This window comes from Paroedura picta, chromosome 6, assembly GCF_049243985.1.
Source record: "Paroedura picta isolate Pp20150507F chromosome 6, Ppicta_v3.0, whole genome shotgun sequence".
In the NCBI taxonomy this organism is placed as follows: Eukaryota; Metazoa; Chordata; class Lepidosauria; order Squamata; family Gekkonidae; genus Paroedura; species Paroedura picta.
Window position 1 is genome coordinate 53,614,018 of NC_135374.1, and position 19,176 is coordinate 53,633,193.

At 43.1% G+C, this 19,176-nt stretch overlaps 1 protein-coding gene across 8 annotated transcripts in view; it reads left to right on the plus strand.

Moving 5' to 3' along the window:
* NCAM2 (neural cell adhesion molecule 2) overlaps nucleotides 1–19,176 on the plus strand; it is a 305,171-nt gene that overhangs the window by 222,728 nt on the left and 63,267 nt on the right. For 7 of the 8 annotated variants that reach the window (XM_077342443.1, XM_077342444.1, XM_077342441.1 and 4 more), the window contains 2 exons: nucleotides 5,243–5,362; nucleotides 10,470–10,591. In XM_077342443.1, coding sequence (XP_077198558.1) covers nucleotides 5,243–5,362; nucleotides 10,470–10,591 — 242 coding nt within the window. The other variant, XM_077342446.1, reaches the window with a different exon arrangement.

Here is a 19,176-nt window from a genome sequence, read left to right on the forward strand (position 1 = left end):
GCGACGAAGACGATCTGGGGCCAAGGGACCAAGCCCTATGAAGATAGGTTGATGGACTTGGGAATGTTCAGCCTGGAGAAAAGGAGGTTGAGAGGGGACATGATAGCCCTCTTTAAGTATTTGAAAGGTTGTCACTTGGAGGAGGGCAGGATGCTGTTTCTGCTGGCTGCAGAGGAGAGGACACGCAGTAATGGGTTTAAACTTCAAGTACAACGATATAGGCTAGATATCAGGAAAAAGTTTTTCTCAGTCAGAGTCGTTCAGCTGTGGAATAGGCTGCCTAAGGAGGTGGTGAGCGCCCCCTCACTGGCAGTCTTCAAGCAAAGGTTGGATACACACTTTTCTTGGATGCTTTAGGATGCTTAGGGCTAATCCTGCGTTGAGCAGGGGGTTGGACTAGATGGCCTGTATGGCCCCTTCCAACTCTATGATTCTATGATCTTTGATTCCATTCCTGATTCCTAACTTTGGCTTGGCTCCTTGACTCTGTTCTTGGCTTCTGACTCTGCTCCCTGTCTACTTAACCATGGTACACCTTGAGAACTCCCTTTGGTGTTGACCCCAGCCCAGTTCTCGTCTCTGTACCCCTGCCTGCCTCCCTTGTTGGACTTCCTCGGCTTTTGGCCCTTTCGACTAGACTTTGGACTCTCAGCTTGCTAGAGACTTGGTCTTGGCTTCTTGGCTGAGGGTTAATTGGTACTTGGTGTGTGGCCCAGTACATCAGGAAAGGGCTAATTGGAACCTCTCAAGTGCAAGCTGTGGCAAAAGCTGCAGCAATGATGATCAAAAGGACGGCTGAACTTTGTCCATCTGCAACTTTCCACCGCAGTGGTTGCCTCCATCTGGTGGCCACCCAATGCTACTGCAAGTAATCTTGCAAAAAAACTTCCCTTGTAAGATCTGTCAATCCAAAGAATTACTTTTTCTGTTTAAAGATCTTCCATCTGAAGTCCTATTGACTTTGAGAAATCTTCCCTTAAGGAAAGGAATCCTTGATGGTACTCACTATTCATGATGAATTGCCATAGGAGCTGAAGCCCTGAGAAATTCTTCTGTGAGAAAGATCTGGGTATCCCCTCCTGTGATTATGGCTTGTTACAGGGTTATCACAAAGAGATTGTGAGGGAGGGTGGGTGAACCTATAGTTAATTTTAGTGTTTTATTATTGTAGGGAGTTATCATGGTTGATTTATTTCATTTTCTGTATATATCATTTTTATTCAGTCATCCTCAGTTTTGATGGAAAACTGATATTACTTGATATAATCTTCCCTGTATGTATCTGAAAAAATAAAATCTTACTCCATCTGAAACTTGGCCAGCTTTATTACACTCCACTATTTCATAGGTTTGCATTGCTCAAAATCTTCTTTTAAATATGAGACCAAGCAATAGTCACTGTTAACCTGGGTCCAGTGGTCTGAGTCCAGTGTATCTGCGGGACTGTCTTTCTCCCTATGCCCCCCGCAGGGCTGTCTGCTCTGTGGGTTTGAATAAGTTGGTGGTCCTGAGCTCAAGGGAAGTTCACCTAGCCTTGACTAGAGCCAGAGCGTTTTAGGCCCTGGCCCCCACCTGGTGAAATGAGCTCCTGGAAGAACCAAGGGCCTTGTCAGAGCTGTTAGAGTTCTGCAGGACCTGCAAGATAGAGCTTTTCCACAGGCTTTTGGTTGAGGCCCAGGCTGGTAGAAGATCTTGCCCCACCTCAGGGAACCGCCCCTCCCCCAATTAAAAATACCATCTCTGGAGATGAATTGTAGATTGGGAGAAGATGACAGGGAGATTCGTTGTGAGCGTTAGTGATGGGATTGTGGGGTTCTATGCTTTTTACTGTTTTTATTGTATCTTTTATTGTTGTTAGTAGCCACAAGCTACTAACAGGCCAGGAGTGGCAGCCAAAACGAACAAAAAAAGGAAATAAATTCTGTGCTTCCTTCAATGGCCACTCCATCATTCCATGGTGAATCATTTTTTGATTGCCACCATGCCAGTAAGGATTTATTGCCAAAGAACAAGGGTATTTTTCTACAAAGGAACAAGCATACATTCTTCTACATTCATCTGATTTTACTTAAATTGCCTTTCAGGTGCCACAGATTAACACAGCTACCCCTGTTATGTTATTTATCAGTATTTCAGTTTAATCTGTCCCTGAAATAGTTTAGATTATATTTTTATATTGCTTCATAATTAGGATAAATCTTGAGCTGATTTATTACTATATTACAGTAGGAAAGCATTAAATGGAATCTATGTTAGTAGTATCAGCAATGAAATCTAGATTCCTAAAAGCACTAGAAAAATGAAGAAATTAATGAGATTTCTAGTGGTTATGTGGCACCAGTATTCTCTAATTCATTGTAATGAATAACCTCATTTTTTATGCCCAAAGGCTAACTTTCGAAGAACAGATGTAAAATTTAAACTTTATAGCAGGTTGCACATCTATTTATATAGGTTGCATTTAAATACAACTGCAGTGTCTAGTCCTTTTTCTTACTATCCGTCACATGATAATTACCTTTTTAACAAACTGCAGAGAAAAATAAAAGTAGTAACAGAATATTATTTAAAGCCACACATTTTTAAAAGTGCAATTATCATTTTAAAAACTCAATAAAATCAGGTCATACAACAACAGATGAATACTGCTATTACAAAAAACAAAACAAAAACCTGTTGGACATCAGTTGCAAGACAATGTAGTTATATCACTAAACTTCAGTATGCAACATGAAATCCCTTAACTGTTCCCCATCTCTACTGCATTCCTTCCTTCCTAGATCTGTTCCCATGTCTCCTTTTCTAAAACCTTATTTTCTATCTATAAACACCAGTTCATTTTGATGTTAAATCTATTAGAAGTTGTGAAGGAGAGTTGCAGAGTCAGAAGAACTGCACTTGGTCCATACAAAAGGAGTGTGGTGGGGCTGTGATGTGGGAATGTAATGTTTTATAGATGAGATCACCATAGTAGGCTGCTGTTTTTGTTCCATGTCAAAATTTAAACATAATTATTATCTTCATAATTATTTTAAAGCTTGTTTTTGGATCTTTTGCCAGTTAAAAAAAGAGGGGGAAAGTTACATATATTCGGTCTTTTATTTGAATTGTATAAGAACTTTGAAGTTGATGCATAGTAAAGAGGTATTCAGTGTTTTAATTATAGTAGCCTTTATGTCTTAGATTTATAGTATTGAAAAATTACCACATGAGCATCAAATATTATCAAAATGTCAAATATTATGAAAGCTTTATGTTAAAGCTCCTTACTTGTTTTCAGATCTTTTGCCAGTTAAAAAAAGGGGTTACATATATTCTGTTGAGCCTCTTGTGGCGCAGAGTGGTAAGGCAGCCGTCTGAAAGCTTTGCCCATGAGGCTGGGAGTTCAATCCCAGCAGCCGGCACAAGGTTGACTCAGCCTTCCATCCTTCCGAGGTCGGTAAAATGAGTACCCAGCTTGCTGGGGGGTAAACGGTAATGACTGGGGAAGGCACTGGCAAACCACCCCGTATTGAGTCTGCCATGAAAACGCTGGAGGGCGTCACCCCAAGGGTCAGAGACATGACTCGGTGCTTGCACAGGGGATACCTTTACCTTTACCTTTATATTCTGTATTTTATTTCAGCAGCCCCCAACCTTCTTAAGGCTGGGGACCGCTAGCAGGGGTGGAAGGGAGAGGGTGGCCTGGCAGCGCTGCACATGTGCGGCAGCTCCATGCAAACGTGCATGTGTGTTTGCATGCGCCAGGGGCACAGATGCGCATGTGCGACAGTTCTGCGCAAATGTGCATGCAAGTGGTCACGCATGCATGTTTGCACCTGCTGGGCATGGTAGTGCCCGCGCCTCCCTCCACGCAGCGTGGCACTCACCGGACCCTCCCCTGCTTATAAAACAGTGCTTGGGCCTGCCTCCCAGGCACTGCTATCAATGGCCTATGTGCTGGGCCTGGTGGGCAGCTTGACAGCGCTTCCTTCATTCTCCTGCTTGCCTCTTCCAGTGGATGTGGCCAGGACCCCTCTCATGTTTCACCTCACACCACCATTTCCAGCAGCCTCCTCATCCTCCTCCCTCCTCTCTCTTTTGCTCAGGTACCAAGGGAGGGGTTGTGGAGATTAAGTAGAACAGAGGAGACAGCAGCCATGGCTTGGCGGCAGAGGGTGCATGCTGCAATAGCTTCCGCCGAGCTTGTTTAGCCCCACCCCTTTCATAGCCTATTTCTGTTTCATTTTGCTATCCTTGTACAGCAGTTTTAATGTGAAACAGATGTTTCACATTTTAAAAAACACAAGGAACACCTACACCTTTAATAAACAATTGCCCTTAGTGGTTGTAGTAATCATGACTACTATTTGGCCAGCATTCCGGACTTGGTCCCTGCTTAAATACTAATTTCTGTTAGTAAAAAGCAAGGCAAGGAAACAGAGCCCATTATACAATTGTTTTGGACTTTGAGGGAATACTTATTGGGCCAGGCCAGGCAGCAATAACTGGGTCACTTGATACTACCCAGCTTTCATTGCTAATTCAGAATGCTTTATGTTGTTTAATGGCAGCACCCCATGAAAGCTGGTGTATACTACTCATTAGAGTTTCAAACGTGAAATTTGAATCCACATTCTGGTGTAGAAACTCACTGGGTGACATTGGACCAATTACACATTCTTAACCTAACCTGCCTCACAGGGTTGTTGTGAGAATAAAACAGAGTGAGGAATGGTGTCATATTGGGTCCTCATTGTGGATAAAGGCAAGATATAAATGAAGTAAATAAATAAGATGTGTGTGGCAGATAAATGGTAGATTGATTAGTGAATACGCAGGAGATAAAAAGTAGAGAAATGTGAGTATTTGGGAGTTGTTGGGATGAGAAAAAGAGGAAATAGTGTGGAGAGGGATGCAGGAGAAAGTGAGAAACTGAGGTGAGTCTAGGAGGTTCCTCCCAGTGCAAATGTGCCCAGCTCAGTTGTACCATGCAACTAGGTCATAGTTTCCTTAGGGAGAGCCTACCAGGAGGATGGAAGCAAGGAAACCTCAAGGCAAGGGTCAGATGTTGGTCAGTTGGTAGCTGAAAAAGAGAGAAGGAAAAGGGAAAAGGCCATGGAGATTTAAGGAAAAGAAAGAGGATATAGTGGGAGAGGGAAAATGAGATCTCCCTCTCGCAAATCCTTGCACACACAACCCCCTCCCCACCATTGTATATGCATATATTTATCAAGGTGTTCTTTTCTTTCCCTTCTTTTAGCCACGGTCGTTCTCAGCAGCTTGGAACCAAATACAACATATGAAATCAAGGTCGCTGCTGTAAATGGAAAAGGGCAAGGAGAATATAGCAAAACTGAGACATTTCAGACTTTACCCGTTCGTAAGTAACATCATTTCTTTTAAATGGGTGGAAAAGACATTGGGAAATATTTTAGCAATAAGAGGAAACATTCTGGAAGTTCTCGATCCACATATTGCTGGAGCTTAGCTTGGAGGATTTTGAGCATAACTTTGCCAGCATGAGAAATGAGTGCAAGGAGCGGTAGTTTGAATATTCTTTGGCATTGCCCTTCTTTAGGATTGGATTGTAAACTGAACTTTTCCAATCCTGTGGCCATTGTTGAGTTTTCCAAATTTGCTGGCACATTGAGTTTTACTGCATCCTTTTCTAAGATTTTGAATAGTTCTACTGGAATGCTGTCACCACCACTAGCTTTATTGTTGCTCAGACTTCCTAAGGCCCATTTGACTTCACATTCCAGGATGTCTGGCTCCAGGTCAGTAACTACCCCATTGTGGTTATCAGGGATGTTAAGCTCGCTCTTGTATAGTTCCTCTGTATAATTTTGCCACCTTTTTTTCTGTTTCTGTGAGGTCCCTACCATTTTGGTCTATCATACCCATCTTTACATGAAATGTTCTCTTCATATCTCCAATTTTCTTGAAAAGATCTCTGGTCCTCCCCATTCTATTGTTTTCTTCTATTTGTTTGCACTATTCATATAAAAAGGCATTCTTATCTCTTCTAGCTAGTCTCTGGAATTCAGCATTCAGTTGGGTGTATCTTTCTCTTTCTCCCTTGCCTTTCACTTCCCTTCTCTCCTCAGCTATTTGTAAAGCTTCCTCAGACAGCCATTTTGCTTTCTTGCATTTCTTTTTCTTTGGAATGGTTTTAGTTGCTAACTCTTGTACAATGTTGTGAACCTCTGCCCATAGTTCTTCAGGCACTCTGTCTATCAGATCTAATTCCTTAAATCTATTTAACACCTCTACTATATATTCATCAGGGATATGATTTAGTTCATACCTGAGTGGCCTAGTACTTTTCCCTACTTTCTTCAATTTAAGTCTAAATTTTGCAACAAGAAGCTGATGATCTGAACCACAATCAGCTCCTGGTCTTGTTTTTACTGACTGTATAGAACTTCTCCATCTTTGGCTGCAGAGCACATAGTCAATCTGATTTCTGTGTTGACCGTCTGGTGATGTCCATGTGTAGAGTCGTCTCTTGGGTTGTTGGAAAAGAGTGTTTGCTATGACCATTGTATTCTCTTGACAAAAATTCTACCAGCCTGTGCCCTGCTTCATTTTGTACTCCAAGACCAAACTTGCCTGTTATCCCGGTTATCTTTTGGCTTCCTAGTTTAGCATTCCAATCCCCCATGATGATAAGCGCATCATTTTTTGGCGTTGCTTCTAGAAGGTGTTGTAGGGCTTCATAGAACTGGTCAACTTCATCCTCTTCAGCAGCTGTAGTTGGGGCATAGACCTGGATTACTGTGATGTTGAAAGGTTTGCCTTGGATTCGAACTGAGATCATTCTGTCATTTTGGGGATTGTATCCCAAGACTGCTTTTCCTATTCTCTTATTGATTATGAAGGCTACTCCATTTCGTCTGCGAGATTCTTGCCCACAGTAGTATACCTGATGGTCACCTGAATTAAATTCACCCATTCCTGTCCATTTGAGTTCACTGATTCCTAAAATGTCGGTGTTCAGCCTTGTCATCTCTTGTTTGACCACGTCCAGGTTGCTCTTCCACCAGAGAAAGATCATATTCTGATACAAATAATTTTTTTTCAGTTGATATAAGAACTGTGCTGAGTTCTGAGATGACATCCATGTCATGTCATGTCAAAAACATTTCAGTACAGAACCAACTTATTAGATTTATTTATATTTATTAATTAAACAATATTTTTGGATTTTTATTTTGGAAGCTATTATGTTGTAAACTGGGTGGAACAGCTATGTTTTGCAGATCCTGAAGTTAGGGACAAGATGAAAATGGCACCTATGGTAAGGTGAAAGCTGGAGATGGCAACAGCAAGTAGGAAGCAGACACCACAACAGCCACCCAGAAGCTCAAACCAGTGAGCTGGGTTCTAGCAGGCTTAAAGCTGGGGGCTAACTGGAAGCAGCTTCATCAAGCCAAGGTGCTGGAGGCCACTGTGGTGAGCTGGAAATGACTGTGGGCTGTATGGAGGCCATGGCTATTAGCCATGGCTTGGTATCAAGCTGAGGTCCGGGAGTCCAAGCCTAAAGTCAGGACCTGCCATCATACCACAGGAGTGAAACTGGAGAAAGACTGTTGATCCAATGAAGATGCAAGTTGAAAGTAGAATCGACAATGGCTGCCAAATAAAGATCTTTATTCAAAGCCAAAATTAAAATTCTCAAAGTGTCTTTATGTGGTGCATTATACACTTTCCAAACAACAATGAAGAATGCCAAAACAGGTACCTAGGTTTCTGCCTATGTTTTGAAAGAAACCCTTCCTCAATGGCTAATGCCTGTTTATTAATAATAAAATATTGTTACAATATTGTACTTCCATCATCCAACAAATATTTTACAAAAGGATTATAACCCTAATTCCAGTTGATAAAATAATTGGTTTATAGCTCGCCTGCAAAACACAATCTTTTTCCTGTGACCAAACAAATATACAAATGTATGATATTACCAGCATTTAATATGAAACTTAAGGATTTCCAGTAGTAAAACAACCTACCTTAAAGTTTGGCATGAGCTTCAAGCTCTTAAAGTAATGCAGAGTTCCAGGAGGTATTCTGCATTGAGCCAAATAAAACAGTTTAAAAAACAACCAGTTTAGACCGCTTTATTTATAATATAATCATTGTTCTGCATTGAATATTGTCTGTTGAAAAACTACATTGCAATGCTCTATGCATGAAACAATTCAAAGCCCTGCCCCTTGTAGTTTTGCGAACTCCGCTTTGTTCTCTAATGCAGTCACTAATCTGCATAACTAAAGAACTTGAAGGACTGCAATCTGGATTTTCAGATAGTTAGGTGGATAGGAAATTGGTTAGAGAACCGCACTCAAAGAGTTGTTGTCCATGGTGTTTCATCAGACTGGAGGGAGGTGAGTAGCGGGGTACCTCAGGGCTCGGTGTTCGGTCCGGTACTTTTTAACATATTTATTAATGATCTAGATGAGGGGGTGGAAGGACTACTCATCAAGTTCGCAGACAACACCAAATTGGGAGGACTGGCAAATACTCCAGAAGATAGAGACAGAGTTCAACGAGATCTGAACACAATGGAAAAATGGGCAAATGAGAACAAGATGCAATTTAATAAAGATAAGTGTAAAGTTCTGCATCTGGGTCAAAAAAATGAAAAGCATGCCTACTGAATGGGGGATACGCTTCTATGTAACACAGTGTGTGAGAACGGGACCTTGGGATACTTGTGGATTGAAAACTAAACATGAGCAGGCAGTGTGATGCAGCGGTAAAAAAGGCAAATGCCATTTTGGGCTGTATCAACAGGGGCATCGCATCAAAATCACAAGATGTCATAGTCCCATTATATACGGCACTGGTCAGACCATACCTGGAGTACTGTGTGCAGTTCTGGAGGCCTCACTTCAAGAAGGATGTCGATAAAATTGAAAGGGTACAGAGGAGAGCGACGAGGATGATCTGGGGTCAAGGGACCAAGCCCTATGAAGATAGGTTGAGGGACTTGGGAATGTTCAGCCTGGAGAAAAGGAGGTTGAGAGGCGACATGATAGCTCTCTTTAAGTATTTGAAAGGTTGTCATTTGGAGGAGGGCAGGATGCTGTTCCCATTGGCTGCAGAGGAAAGGACGCGCAGTAATGGGTTTAAACTACAAGTACCACAATATAGGCTAGATATCAGGGGGGGGAAATCACAGTCAGAGTAGTTCAGCAGTGGAATAGGCTGCCTAAGGAGGTGGTGAGCTCCCCCTCACTGGCAGTCTTCAAGCAAAGGTTGGATACACACTTTTCTTGGATGCTTTAGGATGCTTAGGGCTGATCCTGCGTAGAGCAGGAGGTTGGACTAGATGGCCTGTATGGCCCCTTCCAACTCTATGATTCTATTATTCTAACTTCTCTGCATGGCTAATAGCACGTCGCAGGCAGGCAGGAGAAAAATGAATGGGTGAAAAGCATCTTTCAGAAACAACACTTAAAAGACGCTTAAAGCACCAAAGAGGCTGTTCACCATGCAGAGCAAAATCAATTTTGGGGAGTAAATTAACTCTTCAGTGCAGAGATCAGAAAAACAATGATGTATTTAGTGAGTTTTCATCAGCTTATCAATCATGCAGAAGAGGCCCAGGTATCTCGTTAAAGTGGTCTCCCAGAGAACTTTCCAAAAATTTTATATTACACCACATAAAGAGACTTTGAGAATATTCAGTTTGCTTTTGAATAAATATCTTTGTTGGACAGCTGTTGTTGATTCTACTTTCAGCTCGCACTATACCACAGGAGTCAGCTGAGCTAAGCTGTGTCAAGGGCCAAAGGCCAAAGCAGCAGATTGATAGGAGTCTAGATGCATAGCCATCAAGCCTCCTCACACTTTTCCTTTTTCTCTTCTTTCTTTAGCAGCAATTCAGTAGCTGTTAGGTGGCAGGTTCACAAGTCAAATTTAAGCTTTGCCAGTGTTTTGTTTTGACATGGATTAGTCAATACAACTGACTGCCCTGGCCACCATCTTGGATTTCATAAGCATGATCTCTCATGCTGCATAATAAGCTCTTTTAACAACTAAAGGAATTTGAGTTTGTTGTATGGCCTTCAAAGAATTAAAAAAAAAACTTATTGGAATTGCTGATATCATGGGCACAGTTCTCTAGTTATGTCATTTTTCATTGTGACTCTAACAAATATACCTCCATATACCATATATGAATAAGTGTAGCATATATGAATATAGGGGCAATTTTCCAAAACTTAGAGATATTGTAAAGGAAGTACATAATTTGCATCCTAAATTATAATTATTTCCTTATGTTGTAGTCTTATTATTTTCAACATTTATTCTCAAGTAAGGATACTTGGCCTAAGTGAGATACTTTTGTATGGCTGATCAATTAGCTGAGTTTGAACTCCTGTCTACGCATATAACTGTCAGAAATCATGGCATTGGCACATGGCTCAACAAGAAAGGCATACTATAAATAATCTTCCCCTCCTCTTCCCTTTTAGGTGAACCCAGCCCCCCAACCATTCATGGACAAGTGGGCATTGGGAAGAGCTATAAACTTATCATAACCAAACAAGATGATGGAGGAGCTCCTATTTTGGAATATATTGTAAAATACAGAAGTGTAAGTATTTTATAACTCAAAAAAGAAGATGGCCATGGCTTTTTTGAATTTACCACACCCAAAAAAGATTTATTAGAAAACCCATGGGATCTTGTTCTGTTTTTGCATTTATATTTCACTTTTCTTCCATTATGAAGCTAAAGACAGTATTTCCAGGTAATCTGGTGTACAGTCACTGACCATACCCAGACCTGTATAGCTATAGCAAGACTAGTGCTTTCACATGCTGCACCATGCATTGGGAATCAATTCCACAATAAATTCATTCTGCTTTAGCATATCATAAAGCTTATTTTCCTCCACAATAGACTACCATACCTCCCCCTCCCACGCCAGTCATTCTGTATAGTAACTTGGCTGGTCCCTGTGGTAATCACAAAAATGGTACAGAAGGTCCACCCCTCTGTGATGACTGAATACGTTCTATGAGATTCAGAATGGTGAAGAGTAATTGAGAGTCTGTTTATGGGGAAGACATGAGAGAGGGGAGAGTAGACATCTCCACATGAGATTAAAGTTGATTTGTAGAGACTCTTTTGTTAAATTTTGATAAAAATAGAGAATTTAAACAAATATTGCAAAGTTATTAGACGGATACAAAAAATAAAGGTAAAGGTATCCCCTGTGCAAGCACCGAGTCATGCCTGACCCTTGGGGTGATGCCCTCTAGTGTTTTCTTGGCAGACTCATTCCATTCACCAGTCATTACCATTTTACCCCCCAGCAGCAAGCTGGGTACTCATTTTACTGACCTCGGAAGGATGGAAGGCTGAGTAAACCTTGAGCCGGCTGCTGGGATCAAACTCCCAGCCTCATAGTCAGAACTTCAGACAGCATGTCAGCTGCCTTACTACCCTGCACTAAAAAAAAAAAACCTACATACTAATATTCCATGTCAGTCCCCAAAGCAGCAAACAATTATAAATTCAAGTCTACAAAGATAATCATACTATAATGATTATCCAAGAAGAAGCAGAAAAGTAGTAAGTTAACAAAAGGCAGTAGCCAACATGTGCATCAGCATGCACATGGAGTTGAAGAAAGGAACAGTATTGTGATCTCAGGTTTCCTGACTAGTCAACAAAATAAGAGAATCAAAGAACCTGAAGTGAACAAAACTTTGGAAAGGCAAAGGAAAAAGAGTGATGGAGTTTCCATGCATTTTCCACCACAAGTTTTCTCCCAAATGAACAACAAATTATTCTTGAATTCTGCCTGGAGACAGAATTAGCTATCAGGACATGTGTGTTCAACTGGTTCAACCCATTCCTCATGGATCAAATTCAAAGGGTGGCTATTGGCAACCAGTTGTCATTGGTGCAAAACATATCTTGTAGGGTTCTATGGGGTGCAGTTCTATCCCCCATGATTTTAAATCTCTAATCTTTTAAGACAAATAATTCATAATTGTCAGCATATTATCATCAATATGCTGACAATACTCAGCTCTATATAACATTATCCACATCTCCTGGTGATGCAGTCTTGGATCACAGAGGTTAACTAGTTAAAAGTGAACAAATTAAACTCTGAAAAGACAGAAGTAATGCTGGTTGGGAAGGTCGAGGCCTTGAAGGACATGGTACTCTCCAGATAGATTTCAGGTAGGTAGTTGTTTTGGTTTGAATCAAAAAATGTTTGAGTCCAGTGGCACCTTTAAGCCCACTTTTAATGGACTTCTATTGACCCCTGCTAACTCAGATAAAAGTCTTAGAGTTATGCTAGATCCAGCTTTGTTACTGGAGGAGCAAATTAATGCAGCTGCAAGAAGACTTTCCTCCAACTCAGCCTAGCCCACAAAATAGCCCCCATACCTTGATATACCTATCACTCCCATTCTGCAGACCCTCTACTGGTTATCTATTTATTACTGAGCTCAGTTTTATGTATTAGCAATCTAAACACCGCCCGCGGCGCCGCGGGCGCCGTGGACTAAATAATTCGCTAAGGGGTTCTGGGGCGGGATCTGTCCGTGATGAGGAAGGGTCCGGATTGGACCCTTCCTCTGGACAGACAATCGGAGGGACGCCTGCCGATTGGTCCCTCTGATTCCCAGCCCCAGCAACTGCGAGCCATGCGCAGCGCGGCTCACAGTTGCTCCCGGCCTCTCGCCGCATCAGGCTGCCCCCTCAAAGAGCCGCCACCGCCCCAGAGGACAGCCGCCGGGGGACACACACAAAGGTTCGTTCCTAGCGCCCGCTGTATTCCTCATACAGTGGGCTATATTACTAGTCATGTATAAAGCCCTTCATTGATGTGGCCCGTCATATTCATGGGACTGTCACTTTCCTTATGCTCTGCAATGTCAACTCCATTGATGTCAACAAAGGTTTCGGCAAGCGCCAACCTTCAAATGGGTGAAATCAAAAACTATTGTACATTTTCTATGTTATGGTTCCATTCTTGTGGAATGACCTGCTTGGGAAGGCCAGAAAAACTCCTACTCTCCTGGTCTTCCATGAAGTATGCAAAAACTGGACTATTCAAGAGGGCTTTTCTGCACAGGTAATAAGGCTGCACAGTACAAAATAGTTTCACAAACTTACTTGGGTAAGTTATTGGAACTTGTGGTCTTTACTGCTGTATATAGCATATCGTGTGATACTATTATGTAATTTCTGAACTGCTCAGTGCTTCATGTTAATACTTATACTATGCTTCTGTGTCTTCCAAACTTCTAATGTCCTAATGTATTTGTCCCATGTCCCATTTCATTGACTGTACTGACTCATAATCTACCTTAAGTCAATGTGAGAAAGATGGAGTATAAATATCTGTTCCACATGCAGCATATCATATTCTTATTGAATAATTAAGAATTTAGTTGGAAATATTTTATAGTTACATAAATTGCTGGAGGTATAGGAGAACCATTTGCCTTGGGCTCCTGAATTACAATGACTGTTCCTGTGCTGCCTTGCTGGGCCACACACTAGGTCCGAGTAAATTCTGTCTTGACCAGGAAACTGAGACTGAGTCACCAGGTGAAAGCAAAGTTCAAGAGTCAGGCAAAAGAGTCCAGTCTGAGGCTTCAGGTCATGTGGGAAGTGGAGTGGGAGTGGGGATGGGCTGAGGTTACCAGCTGAGCACCGGAGCGTGATCCTAAATCAAGCAAAGATCAGGAACCAGAGAGAGATTCAAAGCCAAGCTCAGGTCAGGAACCAGGAAGCAGTCCAAAGCTGTGAGGGAGAGTGATTAAAAGTTGGACTGAAGTCAGAAACAGAAGATCAGACTTCAAAAGCTTCACCATAAAGCATAGGAACCAGGCAGACAGGCAGGAAACACACACAGGGGCCTGGCTGAGGCTTTTTCTTAAATCCCATCCTGGAACCATTCAGCTCTAGGTTCAAAGTGCTTACAGCTGGGCTCAATCTTCATCAGAGGGCAGGCCTTCAGCTATGAGCCATCTATTTTGACAGTGCTCTGACAGTCTTGAAATTCTCTGCTAAGCTATCAAACTGGCTCACCTTTGCTGCCTCTGGCATTCCAGCAAGCTGGACATAACTGGTGACGTGGACCCTGGCATGAAGTGCTGAGTCAGCTCTTGACTGGGGCTCTGCTGTTAGTCATCTAGCCCTGATCCTCTTCTGGACCCTCAGTGGCTGATTCTGCTCCTACCTCTTGTGGCCCCACTGCAGGTGACTCAGGCCTAGGACCACCCTCTGAGGCAGGCACAGGTCCTGGCATGTCCCCTACCAGCAAGTCCATAGGCACCATTAGCAGAGGCATGATAATCCCTGTCTAGGAATACAACCTTATTTTGGGAAAGAGGGCACGAGTAGTAGCCATATAGCAGCAGAAGGATTGGTGCTGCTATTTATTTTGTTGGAGGATGTGTCTTTCATACCAAAGGAAAAGGTTTTTTGCCAGTTCACAGGAGATGTGATAACAAAAATGACAGGCAATTCTCAAGCAATGAGATTGTAAAAACAAACAAATGGGTTTTCAAAATAAATCTCCCAATTATCCCAATTATCTGTCACACCAGGTATGGCAGTAAGACAGGATATAAAATGCATTCTATACATTTAAATCAATAAACAAATTAACATTTGTTCCATTGTGTTTTATGATTTTGAGTAATTTGCCCAAAGCATCAAGAGAATGCAAGCATCTTAATTATGCCTCCTTTTATAACACAGCAGTGATACTGACTAGAAACTTTTCTCCCTTTTATTCAATGCCAGTGATCTCATATATAAAGTTGTACTTCAGTTGGTGATTTGTATTTTTTTTAATAATGATATATTGTGGCATTTTGGGTTTGCATGTCACATTGCTTTTGTAGCTGATAACAAAATATTGGAAACCCACTGGTCTTAAGCAAGATATTGCACATAGATGCTCTGAAATCATTTCTATACATTCATAAAATCACAGAGCTGGAAGGGATATCCTGGTCATCTAGTCCAACCCCCTGCACTATGCAGGACACAATCCTATTGCTCATACACTATAACCTGCCATCCCCTTGAATCTTCACAGAATCAGCCTCTCTATCAGATAGCTGTTCAGCATCTGTTTAAAAATTTCCAAAAATGGAGAACCCACCACCTCCCGAGGAAGCCTGTTCCACTGAGAAACTGCTCTAACTGTCAGTGTGGTGAAGTTGTTAAACAGGATCAAACTGTAATCTCAAGAGTGGTGTTTGATTCCTGACTCCTCCTCCATATGCAGCCAGCAGGGATGCCAATTTCCAGGGTGGGGGGACTTTAGGAAGATGAAAGAGAAACACAGGATGAAAGAGACAAAAAGGCAGAGAAAGAAAGAGGAGGAGGGAAAGAAGACAATTTCTCCTGGAGAAAACAGATGCTTTGGAGGAGCACTGGCCCTCTTACACCCATACAACACTGTCTACACAGATCAACACTGTCCCCACCTTCTAATCAAAACCACACCTTCCAAAGGCCAGGCCGGGCAGGCCATGGAGGTGTGGGCTGCCAACTTCCCATCCCCCAAAGGCCAAGCCAGGAAGGATGCAGGGGGGGTGGGCTTCCACCTTCTTGCCTTTCCATATTTTTCAAAGACTGGGCCTAGCAGGGAAGGCCACAGGGGGGCTGCCTCTTTCCCACCCACACATCTCCCAAAGGCCAGGCTGCTTTGAGATTACCATAGGGGATGGTCTGTCTCTTTCCCACCTCATCTGCATCTCCTAAAGGGCAGGATGGGCAGGGAAGACTTGAGGAGGCTGCCTCCTTCCCACCCACCCCTCATCTTCCAAAGACTGCAACAGGTTGGAAATGCCCTGGGGGAGGCTGACTCCTTCCTGCCCCCTCCCCACATCTCCCAAAGGCCAGGTCATGCAGGTAAGGTTCTTTGGGGGCTGCCTCATTCTCATAGCCCAAGATCACCCAAAGGACAGGCTGGGCAGGTGAGACTGTGGGGGACTGCCTACTTCCCATTCCCCCACATCTCCCAAGGGCAGGCTGGGTGGGGAAGGCAGCTGGATCCCCCAGCCTTTCTGAGGAGAGTTAGGGTGGTGGAGAACAAAGAGCACTCTGATGGGCAGCTGCAGGGCCATGGGAACCTGTTGTGAGCCCAGGTCCTGTTAATGAGGACTCCTCAGATGAAAAGCCTTGCCAGGAACTGCCAGATTCACCCAAACCAATGCTGTATGAGAGCTTTGACAACTAGATGTTCAACAGGCAAAGAGCCGTGACCACCAAGAGGGAATGGTGCTGCAGACAAACCATGGCTTAGATTCCAAAGTTGTTGCAGGTGCTCCTCATTCCTCTGCCCAGGCTCCAGCTGAAATTCCCTGCCTTGTCAGCCCATCTGGCTCACCTGAGCCAATTTAGCAATGCCAGCTATGTACTGAAATAGAACTCCAGTCTAAAAGGTACCATAACATGTTAGCAAGACAGTTGCTAACAGTAGAAGACTGTGAATCATCACAGAGTGAGAATTGAGAGGCTGCCAACAGCATATATTAGTTTAAGGCTGGGTGGCCTGGGTTATGGAACTGTTCCTTCTGCTGATACTCTTAGACTGCCTGAACAAACTCTTTACTCACTGGATTGAGTTAAGACATTCATTACATTCTGTCTGCCCCTTGGCATTCTGTTTTTGAAATGCTGATTGTCTCTGCCTTGCTGGCAGCTCATCTGTGCTTCCTTCCAGCAGAGAGCTGGAACCTGAGACCATCACAGGAGGCGAAGGAAGCAGCTATCTTCCTTCCCTTGCCTGGGGGAGATGAAGGGTTGGAAGAGAATGAGGATGGGGCAACTTACCAGCAGCAGGAACTTTCAGAGAGGTCAGCACCACTTCCACCTGGCAAGCATCAGAAAGAGTAAGAAGAGGACAGATAAGCCCCACAATTGGTCCTTTTTGGGAGAGTCCTCTCTCCCTATTGGAGGGCCAATCAGGTAGGGAGTGAGTTGTCTGCATGCAATTTGAACTGATTTGCTCTCATTGGCAAAGTGCTCTCTCTCTATTAGGAGCACACTCCCATGGAGGACCAATTAGGTAGGGCCTGAGTCATCTGGACCATATTTGAACTGATTGGCCCTCATTGGCAGAGTTCTCTTTTTCTGTCTATTGGTGGCACACACCCAGGGAGTGCCATTCAAGTACAGAGTGAATTGTCTACATGCAACTTCAACTTTATAATATTTAGTGACTTGTATTCTGTTTTTATCTTTGGGGACCTAAAACAGCTAACAATATTCTTCTCTCCTCTATTTTTTTTTCACAACAATCTGTGAGGTGAATTAGGCTGACAATATATAACTGACTCAAAGTCACAAATGAGCTTCCTAGGCAGACTGATGACCTGAGTCTACAAGACCCTAGTTTGAGACTCACCAGTCCCATCCAGGGGCAAACTTTCCTGTTTGTGGTGGGCTCATAGTCTAAATGGCTGCAGGTGGTCCTGGTGTCATCTACTCACAGCCTGCTAGATACTCTGGTCTTGGACAAACGTGCACAGTTCATGTCAGAGGAATTTGGGGTGTTCATGGCCAGCCCCTTGGCCAGACACTTCAGTACCATTCCACCCAGCCCCTAATGCATAAGCCAACAAATGGTCTGTACAGCAAAGGACTCCCTCAAATGGCTTGCTCATGGGGACTGGCAAAAGCAAGACATGGAATTCCTTACCAGGCTGGAATCACCCCATCAGCCACCACCAGCCATAGCCCAGTGGAGCTACTAATGGGCTACCACCTCACCACACTAAAGGTTTCCCCTGTGCAAGCACCGAGTCATGTCTGACCCTTGGGGTGACGCCCTCTAGCGTTTTCATGGCAGACTCAATACGGGGTGGTTTGCCAGTGCCTTCCCCAGTCATTACCGTTTACCCCCCAGCAAGCTGGGTACTCATTTTACCGACCTCGGAAGGATGGAAGGCTGAGTCAACCTTGAGCCGGCTGCTGGGATTGAACTCCCAGCCTCATGGGCAAAGCTTTCAGACGGCTGCCTTACCACTCTGCGCCACAAGAGGCTCTTAACTGGACCATATTAACCTGGACTTGAAATTCTTCCCTCCTCCTTGGTGGGAGACAACTGTGACAACATGCTCATTTGACATAGTAGTCCCTACCTACATAAGAGACTATGACAGGAGCTTTGTTGGGTCCTGGCATTCATACGCCAGAATACTGGCTCTTTTTCCTACGTGATCCAACTTCCAAGCAGGAATATGTTATGTCAACATATGGATCAGATACAGCAGCACATTTCTGCCAACAGAGCACCATTGATCTCCAGCATGCCAGATCCTCCCTTTGCTTTTGTCACAGACTATCCTGACTCCGTTCTGCTTTCAGACTCAGACTGCATGGAGCAGCCACTTGGTTCTGTGATGCCTTCACCGGGAACCTCAGCTCTTGCATCACCGCCAGTACCTACTCTGACCCCACTGACACTGTCGCCAGACCTGCCTACACCACCCTTGACATTGCCAGATGAACTGAGGCACTCTGGATATATTCATACTTCTCCTAAAGGACTTTCTTTGCAGCATGATGGGTGCCTATCTTAAGGAGAAGGGGTGTTGTACATGCAGGCATTGACACTTTCTAAAGTGATATACAAATTAAGGATTATAAAGCAGCCAGTTGCTGTTCACCAAAAGACTTGTATGTTGGACTCTAAGAACCAAACAGATTAGTTGGTGGACTTCCTGAAGTGTATATAGGTGGATGTTTTCTAGTGTTTGTTGTTCAGTATTTTTGTTGGTTATTGGAGTTCATTTGGGTTTATTGATGTACGGCTCCAAGTCAGGTACAAAAACACTTAAAACTTCAGAAAAATACAGCAATTTTTACAGAATTCTTACAGAATGTTGTAAACCAGTTAATATTCATAAATATAGGGAATTTAAAATAATATTAAACAGGCATATTTAAAAGAAAATTAAATGACCAAAATTCATAACAAGTTTCCAGTGGTAACATATATGTTTAACATAACTTGTAACCTACAGAATAATATTTAGCTACCTGTTAAGAGATGTCATTGTTTCTCCCTGTGCAGAGCATTTTGATTTTTCCTTCCTCTGATGTTCCAGGAGACTGAAGCAAAAATGGAGCAATGATATTATTACAGTGTGCCACATAGTGGGCACCTAAAGAAAACATGCCCAA